Here is a 12096-nt window from a genome sequence, read left to right on the forward strand (position 1 = left end):
TCGCGCCCTGACTGCGTCTCTCCACAGAAGATGGTCTCGATGTGCCCACGGCCCCTGCTGAGGTACCGGTCCTTCGCCATCCTCTTGTTCGCACCGTTGCTGCTGCTGCCGCTGCCGATCACTGTGCCCACGCGGGTAAGTGCCTGAGGGTTCCGAGCGGGAACCCGCTGCCCCAAAGGAACCCACTCACTCTCCGCCCCCAGGGCCGAGCCCCGCAGCTGCCCCTGACCCAGCGCGGCCGGCGGCCGCGGTTCGGGTTCGTGTGGGGATCCCCCCAGAGCGGGCGGTCGCTGTGTAAAGCGCTCCCCGTTCGGTCCCTGGCGCTGTATCTCCTATGCCACCTGAGCGGCCGCTGAGGTAGCACCTTCCTGGCACCCTGTCCCAGAGGAGTTTCTTCACAGCTCAGTTAGCCTCTCAGTCCTGGGGCTCAGGGATGTGTTGAACTGCTTTTGCTCCTAATGATCTTCAAATGGTGCCGGTGCTTGGCAGTGTAGCTCACATAAGGAGCCCAAAACAGGAGCCCCATGCCCATCTGTTCATCCAAAGGAATATGCCAGTGCCAGAGCCTGGGCTCCCACAGACCCAACCCATCTTGCAAACTGGGTGCAATTCTTTTTGACCCAAAGATAAATATATTCATAGTTGCCTTGGATGTGTAGAATTGCACTCCAGGTTATCTAGGAATAACTGTCAGTGGGGAGTTAGGGGGCTAAAAGGGGTGACTTCTGTTCTCTGTAGGCCTGCTGCTGAGACACTGAGATGCTTTTAAGAGTGCTCCCGAGTGCCATTCTTCATCCAGTGAAGCACTAGGAAGCCATGCACTATGCGTTATGCAGTGATTATAAGATGGGTTTGAATGCAGTGTACTCCACATCCATCTTCCTCTGGTGATGGGGGGTGTCATAGCTCCTTTGCTTTCAGCGCAGTTACATCAGCATGAAGCTGGAATGAGCTACCAAGAGTTTTATCTTTAAAACCTTGTAGCATTCTTGGGAAAATGTGAAACCTCTGTTTACAGTATTTTCACCTACTAGGGCTTTAGCTATTCTAGGACTAAATGCAGTCTTTCTTCTGAGTGTGATGATCCATATATTTTAAACTACAGGAGGAGCATTATGCAGGTGTATTTTAAACATGTTTACAAACAAAAAAAAAGAAAAGAAAAACCTTTGGCTTACCAGTCTAATAACAACCTCGCTCTTCACTTGAATGCTGGTGCCTTAAGGAAAGGAATTTCTGGCTGTTTGGCACTACTGTGATCAATACTAGGACAATTTCCTGGTAAAAATAAATATAAAAACAAAAAAGAAAAAAAAAGAGAGTATCTCTTCAGTTTCCCAGTAATTGGAGAAATATTGTGTCATCAGTCTTATCTAGGAAATCACATTATTACACAATGGGAGAGTACCATTTCCATCAGTAGCTGCTTTTCAGCTCTCAGTGAGAAGACTAGTCATAGTGATTGCTCTGGGTTGTCCAGACACACACCAAGGAAACATTTTGTCACTATTCCCATAAATCACAGATGTATATAGATGTGGATACAGCTATTTATTTAATCTCAGAACTTTGGCTGTTCAAACTAGCTGTAGACGTTTGAGTTAATTTACAAACATGGCTGTATTTTTGAACTTCATGTAAATTATTTACTCTCCACTGTGCAAAACCAGCTTTTTCTGTATTTTTTTATTTAAAGTAATATTCTTCTAGAGTAGTTTGTGTGTCTTTCATCTATCTTATCAAATAAATTAACTACAGTATCTTCTTGCACTTAGTTACTGTTGTACAGCTTAAATTCAATCATAAGCTCACCTCACATTTATCAAGGAAAGAAATTAAAATAGGATCTATCTGATATCTTCTAGTCTCTAATGAGACTAGAAACATTTCTTTCAAAACTTGTCCTGCAATTAATCTCCTCTAAACCTGAAAAAAAAAAAATTACTTACAAGGACTGTTTTCTAATTCTTCAACTCCTCCCTGTTTATAAATACAACCATATAGCAATTTTTAACTATCACTGTAACACCATTTATTTTTGCAATAAAGTCCCATTTGTGTATTAGAATCAGATCCTATAAACACATACCCTAAATATGAACAAACTGTGAGCAGAATGCTTTGACTAAAGCTTTAAAACATTGTTTACTGTAGGCTAATGAATGCTTGCTTCTCCTAACAATTTTGAAAGTACAAACCAAGGAAGCCTAGGTTAGAGAAATGTGTGACCAATGGTATAAAGAGTCATGTTACAACAGGGGATGAGGGAATCCTCTTATTAGATAACTTATTAGAGAATTAGATCCCTTATTAGGTAAACACAGTATGATTTGGGAAAGCAAGTTAATATCTCATATGTCCTTAGCTGCTAAAAAAAAAAAAAATTCTAAATGGTAAGAGATATAGTTCTAAATTGTTCAGTGATACAGTTTCTGGGTTCAAGTGTGTTACTAAGACACACTTCAAATACATTTGAATGTCAATCAGTCTTCTCACCTATACTAGGAAATACTCATCTATAAGCATCCTTTAAAAATAGATTACTAAAAATAAAAATGCCCAAATCTTAAACACTGTTAGAAATTCTTGGCACCTGGGTGTGAAATTTGCTTACCTCAACTGCCAAGCGGTAATTGCACACTGCAAACTGTACTTACCTAGCTGTGGAAGGTTCGTTTTTTTTTTTTTTCATGCCCTACATTTTACGTAAAGGCATTAGAAAACACATGACGGTCAAAAAGACTTTTTATGCAACTGGCTTCTGAACAAGACTTAAAATGTACAAGTTTAAATCCTTGTGTCCTTGCTACCTATTTCTGTTAAGCTACAGACAATTGAATGTTTGGTTTCCCTTAGAAGAGATAGCAGTGTGTTTCTTATCTGTAAGAATAGTTTTCTATACTTATGTCTTCCATTATATTGCAGGAAGCCAAATGTGCGTATATCATCATCATCATGGCTGTGTACTGGTGCACCGAAGTTATCCCACTGGCTGTTACTTCCCTAATGCCAGTGGTATTTTTCCCTCTGCTTGGAGTTCAGAGCTCTAAATCAGTAAGGAACAGTTCTTACTCCTTCCATATCTGATAAAAGGATTTGCTCTGATCCCTCACTGGTAGGAAAACATTCAATTTCTGGTGCTGTTTTTGAACATGTTGAGCAGGGTTCTGGTATGGGAAAATGCTGAACCGAATATGTATTTTCCCAAAATATTAAGGATGTGGGACTTGGGGTGGTAGAGGGAAATGTCCTCTGGGCATGGATCCTGATGGAAAACATCACAATAGTGCCAGGAGTTTGTATGTTCAGAACCCACCGAATTAGAGAGCATTGCTAACATCTTCTGGGAGATTTCAGAATGCATGAGGCAAACTTCCTCTGGCAGGGTAGACAGTACAATGCCAGCAAGTACACTGTGTCCCCTCTGAAGCTCATGCTGCTAAAGGATAATTGGCTGTTTATGCTAGTGGAAGAGTAGTGCTTTAGCCCGAGTGAGAGACACTGCATTTAGGTACTATAGCCCACGTCTACTATTGGCCAGTAATAGTTAGGATGGGTGAGGTCGTTAGAAGTTCTGGGAAATCTATTTTGGAATTTGGCATTTCTGATACCTACATGATACTTTGAGCCTCTATCAATCTTTTTTTTTTTTCCAGTTTAGGCTGTTCAGCACTAAAAAAGGGAATCAAGAGTTCCAGAATCTGGAGGCAGTTCTAAGGCTGCCACTGCTCTTTCTGACAATGTTGGGGTGAGGCGTGGTGCACTAAATGGCTTTGAGAGGAAGGCAGGAAATACTAGTGAAACTAGCAAGAGGCAAGATTTGATCCCCTGATCTATCTTCTTTGTCTTACAGGTGTGCTTGCAGTATCTAAATGACACAAATATGCTCTTTGTTGGAGGGCTGATAGTTGCAATTTCTGTTGAACGGTGGAATCTTCACAAAAGGATTGCGCTGAGAGTCCTGCTGATACTTGGGGTGAAGCCTGCACTGTAAGAATGTTACATTAGCTCTTCTTTACCTGTGTCAGTATAGCAGAGACCTACGTATGGTGTTTAAGAGTCAGCATAGGAGGGGAGTTCCAAAAAGCTCTTTTGCTGCACTTGTACAGAGTTTCCAGAGGTGAAATCTTCTGTAGGAACAGTTAATTTGCCCTTTATCCAAAAACATAATAATGGTAGGGCGCCTGTGACTGCTGACTTGAATGGCATGAAAATACTTTCATTTTTATGTCAACTCCAATCTCTATAGTCTCTCACATTTCCTATTGTGTCCACGGTTTGATTCTTGGATAAAATTACTGAGTGGAATTCAGTTTTCAAAACACAAGCATTCACTTCCGATTCAAATAGCTAGACTGTCTGTATAGTCATCAAAAAGAAAAAGGCTTGTCTATAGTAGGGCAGATGATTCGTGCACAAGAAGTTCTTATCAACTGCAAAGCAGTAAGAATCTGAGTGGAATCCAAATACCTGTTTGTTCCTGTCTGAAGACAGGTGAGATAAATTTTTCTCTTCCTTCTTGTTTTAGGCTGAATCTCTGTACAACCACAAGGCTATGGTTTCATCTATATTGTTGCTACCCAGCTGATGTATTATTGTATGTGCTGGCATTCACAGTTCCTATCAAATCCTTTTATCATGACCTGAAGTCATCAGTGAAGCAGGATTGCCACCAACATCTGTGTGAATGGAGACATGGTCCTCACCTAAAAGCCATGTGCTCCTTCTGTCATACTTAAGTGGTGCCAGTTACACAGCCAGAAGTGTTGCAAAGGTGATGGTGGTGAAGAGCATCCAGTATCCATTAGTTTGCATCTACAGATAAAGCCAAATTTACAAGATGCAAAAGCAGTTTTCAGTCACAATGACAATAGGCAGGGAAGAAACACAGTTTTATATTTCACTTCTACAGAGCTGCCATTTCATTTTATTTTAATCTGGATAAATTCTGTGTTCTTGCTACTGGGAACAAGGTAGTGTGGACTTAATTATGCACAGATCAAGGAGCTAAATGCCTTTCTTGAATTCTTTCAATGAAGATGGCAGAGCTAGCAGAGAATCTGTCTCTGCTTTGTATTATCAGAGACTACGCACATCCCTGTATGGACTCTGCTCTCTAAATTACAGTAACTACAAAGCCTAGCGGTGTCTGTTTTTTCCTCCTTTCTCCTCTGCTTGTTTCTCTCTTTTCAGCCTCATGCTGGGGTTTATGATAGTCACTGCTTTCCTGTCCATGTGGATAAGTAACACAGCAACCACTGCTATGATGGTTCCCATTGTTCAGGCTGTCCTGGATCAAATGGACAACACAGAGAATGATGTGACCATGATGGAACAAGCAACTGGCCAAACAAATACAGTGATTGAGCTGGAGGAAAAGAATGCATCAGATCCCACTCCAGTGGAGGGTAAGGACCTGCTAAAGGAATGAGTTGATTCCACTGAATTTGTTACACTCAGAGCTCACATATTGAGTTTCTCCAATTTCACTGCTCTGTTGTGCAAGTACAGAGGGCTATATTATTAAATACTATTAAAAATCAATCTGTGATGCCTTTCTCTTTCAGAGAAGGAAGAAATGTCTTAGTGATGTTCATGGACGTGATTTCACAGAATTAGTAGTTTGATCAGCCATGATTCCCTGTGAGACTGTGTACAAGAATGAGTTCAAAGATTGGTAGTGAATACCATGTCCCACACTTCAAACCTTCTGCCTGGGACAGAAGGATTATATGTCTGTGGAAGATGCAGTGTATGAGGCAGTTCACATGTGCCAGTTATTGCCCTGTTATGATATTGACTCAATTGCCATATTTGTTTGGACTTTGGAAGCATAGCTGAGATACAACAGAAATCTCTGCTTTTTGGTTGTGTGATGTCTTGCCTCACTGTGAAGGGAGAATGCACAATTGTGCAAAGCTCAGGCGCAATTGCATGTGTTTATGTAACTCATGCAAGCTCAAGAGAATACTAATAGGTCAGAGAGTGCTCTTCAGGCTTTCTCATTGCTAGCTTCCAAACAGTTGTATTAACATAATTTTTTAAGTTTGCCTGTGCTGTTTTTAGTGTTTATTTTTGAGTCTCAAAAACTTCTGCACTTAGACTGGAGTTAATAATTTTGCTGGATTTCTGTACTCTTAGAAGGAACTACTTGGCTTTGCTACTTAATTTACCTCTAACATGCAATGAAAGCAACAAATTTGAGTGAAGAATACCCTTGGCTATTGTTAAATTGTTTGTAATTGCTATACATTCGTTGTCTCACTCAGTCCAGTCAGATTTAAGGATTAAATTGTTAATCTTAGAGCAGAATGGGCACAGCAGCAAAATTTCACACTGATCTAAACAGTTTGTGCCAGGCCAGAATTATGTTTGGGGTGGTTTTGGTTTTTGGGTTTTTTGGCTTTGGTTTTTTTTTTCTTATTTGTTTGTTTGGTTTGTTGGTTTTTGGTTTCTTTTTTTGTTTTGTTTTGGTTTTTTTTCTGTCATATTTGCAGCTGCTAAAACTTCTTGAGTTCTTACTGTGGTATTGAAAGGATTCTCATGACTACAGTTTCTGGGTGATGGTAAACTCTCTGTGAAATAGGAAATTGCTGCTTAGAAACTGTGGCATCAAGATGGGCAACAGCATCCTCGGATCATGTAGAGCCAGATTATCAACCTTTCTCCTCAGCACCTCATGAACATAATTCTGAAATATTTGGGGAAGTATTCTGTGGGGTTTTAAAATTAAAATAATTGGCATGCACAAACTGGAAGAACTGAGTCTGCAGGCCCTGACCTGAACTTTACACCTTCCGAACCTTGCACCTGAGGCAAGTTATGTTCTTTGTATTTAGTCATAAGCAATGGGCAAGTTCCTGATGGCACCAGATCTTCTGAGGAAAAGAAAATGAAGAAACGTATACGTAAGGGAATGACACTGTGTGTGTGCTATGCTGCCAGCATTGGAGGAACCGCAACACTGACTGGAACAGGGCCAAACATGGTATTGAAAGGCCAGATGAATCAGTAAGTCATTCTTGCTATTTCTTTACTTTTACTGCCACACAATTTTGTGACCTACACATTAAACTCATAGTAGCCATTTCAGTTGTTAAACTATTCAGTAACCAGCTGATGAACTGAAATGAGAAATGTGTGTAAAGTGATGGGCCTTATTTTTCTGCTGCAGCACTTTTTAGGAAGCTGTGTGATGGTATGATAGATCTGAGAAACTTAGAAATACTTGTTGGTAATTGACAGCTGACTGAATATGAGATACTGGTTCTTCTGCCTCCTCTTTTTCAAGTAAAATGCAGTACATGAACAGAGCAACTGCAGTGGGGATCTTGAAAAGAATGTATGATTAAGTCTTCTCATAAACACACTGAAAAGTGGTAAAAATAGCTTAGCTGCTGTTGTATTATTAATTCTCCTCCCTATGGCTATGTAAACTATATAGATACTGTTTTAAAAGAGAGGAGCTATCTACCAAATAATCTTTTCTAAGATGGGAACTGTTGAGTCACAGCCTGAGCCATTGATTGAGCACCTGGGGAAGGGATCCAGTCAGCTCTGGGAGCACAGGTGAAGGCAATTCATCTGTATGACTGGAAGGGGTGGAGCTTGGCTGCTCCTCTCTTAGACCTCATTTGAGGGCTGGCTGCTACTGGGGAAGGGTCTCTTTTTGGAGTTCTCTCCTTGGTGAAGCTTTCCCCTGTGAACCTAGATTCTTCTGATCTGGGTAAGTGATCTTCTTTTATAGAACTTTTCTATTGTGCTGGTCCTTCTGTCATCACACCTTTGTTGTAATTGTAACACCTTTCTTATCGTATTGATTTATCCAGTTGCTGTACGAATTTATTTAAATGCAGTGTTCTCTGCAGTGAAAATTCTGCAGACTCCTCAATGGTTGCTCAACATTCCATCCTTCTACTGGAGTACTAAACTGGAGCAACTAGATTATCCATTGGTTTTATCACCTAGTTGAAAATTTGCTATTGCTATTTCTTATCTAGTGGTGGATGCAGGGAAGAACAGAAAGTTGTTCGTAAAACTCTGGCTTCGGTCTTTTGAGCCAAGTAGCAACTTTATCTTCTACTGAAATGAGCAGAAGTGCAGCTATTAACTTCAAGAGAAAATTATTGTTTTCCTATTACAGTTATGAAGGGGGAGGAGGAAAAAAACATCACATCATGGAATAAATGAGCAGGTGTAGAGGTCTTTCAGCAATGCTTATCTTACTGTGACCTAAAATGTCAGCATGAGCTCTCCTGTCTGCTTTAAAGTAGAATATAGGGAAAACTATCACAGCATCGCTTAATTTCTGTTCTGAAATTTAGAGCTGCCTTTTTATTTAGTTAGGTAATGAGTATTGCCTATGCTTACTAGTATTGGTTGTCCCAGATGTACATGTCTAATTGTCACCACACCATAGTGGAGTGAAGGCAGATTACTGAATGTTTTTACATTAATATGGAAAACATTTTTCTTTTCAGATTATACCCCAACAATAATGACGTTGTGAATTTTGCTTCCTGGTTTGGGTTTGCCTTTCCAAACATGATTCTGATGTTGGTATTAGCGTGGCTGTGGCTTCAGTGCTCTTTCATGGGATTCAAGTAAGCTTTTTAACTACTTCATATCATTTAAACCATTCAGCTAATGCAGATCAGGTCACTTGCAAGTCTAGATAAAACAAAAGCACTGGCGAGTTATTCATTCTGTAACTGGGAGCAGTTGCATTTCACAGCAGCTCTTGAAGTTTGGAAACCTTTTACGTTTGGGGAGAGTCACACTAGGTAAAAGTGTAAGACGTTGTTAATGTTCAGACAGAATTGCCTTTTTCAATTTAAAATCTCAGAATTTCAGACCATGATGAGCATGCCTGTATCTTGCTGCCTTTGATTCAACACTGAGTTTTTCATACTAGGTTGCACCAAAATGGACAGACTTACAGACTCCATTTTTCTGTGAAAATTGGCATGTGCATGTGAAATACTTTGACACTATCATTTATCTGTTCCTGCCCTCTGCTTTAGTCTGTGCCTGTCCGGAGAAGGGACAGCTTCATTGAGGAAGGCATGGTAAATTCCTCTGGTGTGTTAATGCTTACAATGTTTTCTTCTCCCTTTTCTTAAAGCTTTAAAAAAAGCTGGGGATGTGGGACAGTGAGAACTGCTAAAGAAAAAGCTGCATACAACGTGCTGAAAGCAGAAATGAAGAAATTAGGCCCTATCTCTTATGCTGAATTCAATGTCCTCGTAATGTTTGCTTTGCTGGTTGTCTTGTGGTTTTCCAGACACCCAGGCTTTGTAAAAGGCTGGGCTAGCAGGCTCTTTCCAGAAGGAGAAAAGTAAGTTTTGAGGTTTTTTTTCATCCTATACTCTCTTGGATGGGAATCAGATTCCCCTTCTCTTACATTCTGTTTTGACTGGGGGTCGTTCATTCCAACCATATTTGAATTTGTGTTTGTTGTGCTGGATTCTCTCTCACGCATGAGATCCACAAACTGTTTGACAGTTTGTATTGCAATGAAGGCTGAAGACTGGGACATGGGGCAAGCTGAGCTTCCTAAAGGAAGATAAAATTCTGCAATGCTTATCTCTGCCATGCAAAAGTACATGTCAGTGTTTTCTTTGCATGTGTTACAATTTGCTGTGGTATTTAAGTATTCAGTACTATCATCTCTGAAAAAATAGCATGTATAGAAACCACTGGGAAATCAATTCTTTGCTTTGAATTGCTTCTTCACCTGATGTTATGTAATGTGGCATATTAAGAACATAAAACTTGTGATAGGAAGATCTTTCAGGTAATTTTCTTGCTAATCACTGGAATACGGTCTTTGAGTCTTGGCTTGTTTCCAGAGAGGTAACCCTGCCTACAGAAGATTTTCATATATTATTTTGATTAATAGTGTGCTGATTTCATTTATGATGTTTGTGCTGTGGTAGGTCTAAGATACCTGAGTCATGAACTAGCAATCTGTTAAAATATAGACCCCAAGCAGAATGACAAGGTACACTGATTGCAATGCTGAAAGGCAGCCATTTTCTGGAACGCAAATGTCTTATTTTCTAAGCTATCTTCTCTTTTCTCCTTTAGATATATCACTGATTCTGCTCCTGCTGTGTTTATTGCCCTGCTAATGTTTATCCTTCCTGCTAATAAACCCAAATTCATAGGCTGGAATTCAAGCATGTCTGACACTGAACAGACTGAAGAAGGTATTTAAAAGAGGCATTGTAATGTTGTGAAAGTTACCCCATTCCAGCTAATGTGGTTGAAACACACTCCTGATTTGCATGCATTTCTTCAGGGTATCTCATTTCACAAACATCCTGTGCAGGGCTGGGGCAAGCTCCCTGCTTGTATGTGTTATCCTTACTCTTACATGTGCAGGTTTCTCAGTAACATACCTCTGGCTGCTGGACCTTTCCCTTGTATCTTAAAGAACTGGAGATAAAATGGCTTCACTCTCCTGAAATATATTCTGCTTTTCATTTCTCACTTCAGATATTAAAAAGCCATTTTTATCAGCCCCACTGCTAGACTGGAATGTGGTTCAGAGGAAGATGCCCTGGAGCATTGTGCTGCTGCTGGGAGGAGGTTTTGCTTTGGCTGATGCAAGCGCAGTATGTTCTGATATTTATTTTTCTCTAACTCAGAGGTGGACTTGCCTGGTTTGTTTTCCTGTGCATTTCCTGGCATGTACCCAAAGGCAAACTCAGTAGAAATGTTTGCATTTGGAGGTAGATACAAATTAGCAAAAACAAAGAGGAAAGGTGAATGTTTCTACCTCTTTTTCAGGAACTTGCATGCACTGATCAAGTTTGTCTAATTTATCTGAGCCCTGGATGTATTGGGACCTTCACTGGCTGCAGAGATAAGAAGAGCAGCCTTTCTTATTTGTATTGTCATCCTGATCCCATCCCTGACTAGAAAAAATAGAAGCATAAGTAACACTTGTAAGATTTCCAGAACCATTTGAGGTTTGTTTAAGGGACATAAATCTTCAGATTTAAACAAACTGTTTCTGAGCAGATCAGGAAGAAAATGATTGTGAGTAGATATTTTCAAAAAATCACATACAGTGGGATTTCTTGAATCTATTGTGAATGGTTGTTGCCAGGCAATATGCTGTGCTCCATAAGCCCACTGTTTGATCCTGTGTTCATAAATTCACAGAAAAGGCAGCTGAATTCCACAAACAGGAAAGGATATTGAGGCAAACTACGCTCTTTACTTCTTCGTAAAAGATGTACTAAGATGCATCAAAGTCATGGCCTTAAATATCAAGAGCGTCATGCTTTGGGGAAGTTTGTATTGAGATCTAAGTTTTGTGCCTAGACAGTTTTTAAACAATGGGGTAAATTAAAGCTCTGGTCTGTTACATTCATTCACATTCACTATGTGTACATTATTAAAGCTCTGGAATATTGCAAGCTATCTAGTCAAAGGCTCTGTAAGCTCTTTGAATCTATTGCTGTACTTTCATAACATAGAATATTCATACAGCATTGTTATCTTCAGAAACATTAAAAATGCATTGTAGTAACCTTGTGAGTGATTCATTAAGTATTCCCAGTAGTCTCAGCAATAATTATTTCTGCTTAGTAAAAACAAACAAACAAAAACATATAACCAAATCATGAACAAGTATTTTGGCTCTAGGAAAGTCAGGGAAGTGTGGCTGAGTGTTATGTCCAATTGGCAAGGAATTCCTTTTAGTGTATGTGACAGATTACTGAACTTTCATGAGGGGAAGTTATATAATTTGGGAGCCTCCTAGCATTATTTGTTAGGAACACTACATGTAATGAGTTTTATGCTCCTGAGCCAGGGAATTTAAACCTCCCTGAAACCTCACTGAAAAAAATACTTTTTTCTTATCAGAACTCTGGACTCTCAGCTTGGCTGGGTCGTCAGATGACTCCATTAGGATCTATTCCACCCTGGTCCATTGCAACAGTACTTTCCCTTATTATAGCGGTCTTCACCGAATGCACCAGTAATGTGGCCACAACCACTCTCTTCCTACCTGTCTTTTCATCCATGGTAAGATTGCTTCCATCTTGTTATGCTATCAACTGACAGATCAGGAGTAAACAG

At 40.0% G+C, this 12096-nt stretch overlaps 1 protein-coding gene across 1 annotated transcript; it reads left to right on the top strand.

Moving 5' to 3' along the window:
- Window positions 1-6: 6 nt before the first annotated feature.
- On the top strand, window positions 7-11871 carry LOC100547905 (solute carrier family 13 member 5). The gene is made up of 10 exons (XM_031556440.1): window positions 7-135; window positions 2926-3054; window positions 3854-3990; window positions 5194-5408; window positions 6840-7011; window positions 8481-8603; window positions 9125-9337; window positions 10090-10211; window positions 10501-10619; window positions 10795-11871. The coding sequence occupies exons 1-10, from the start codon at window positions 31-33 to the stop codon at window positions 10924-10926; spliced, it is 1467 nt and encodes a 488-aa protein (XP_031412300.1). The 5' UTR covers window positions 7-30; the 3' UTR covers window positions 10927-11871.
- Window positions 11872-12096: the final 225 nt, after the last annotated feature.

The sequence above is a fragment of the Meleagris gallopavo genome, chromosome 21 (genome assembly GCF_000146605.3).
Source record: "Meleagris gallopavo isolate NT-WF06-2002-E0010 breed Aviagen turkey brand Nicholas breeding stock chromosome 21, Turkey_5.1, whole genome shotgun sequence".
Lineage (NCBI taxonomy): Eukaryota > Metazoa > Chordata > Aves > Galliformes > Phasianidae > Meleagris > Meleagris gallopavo.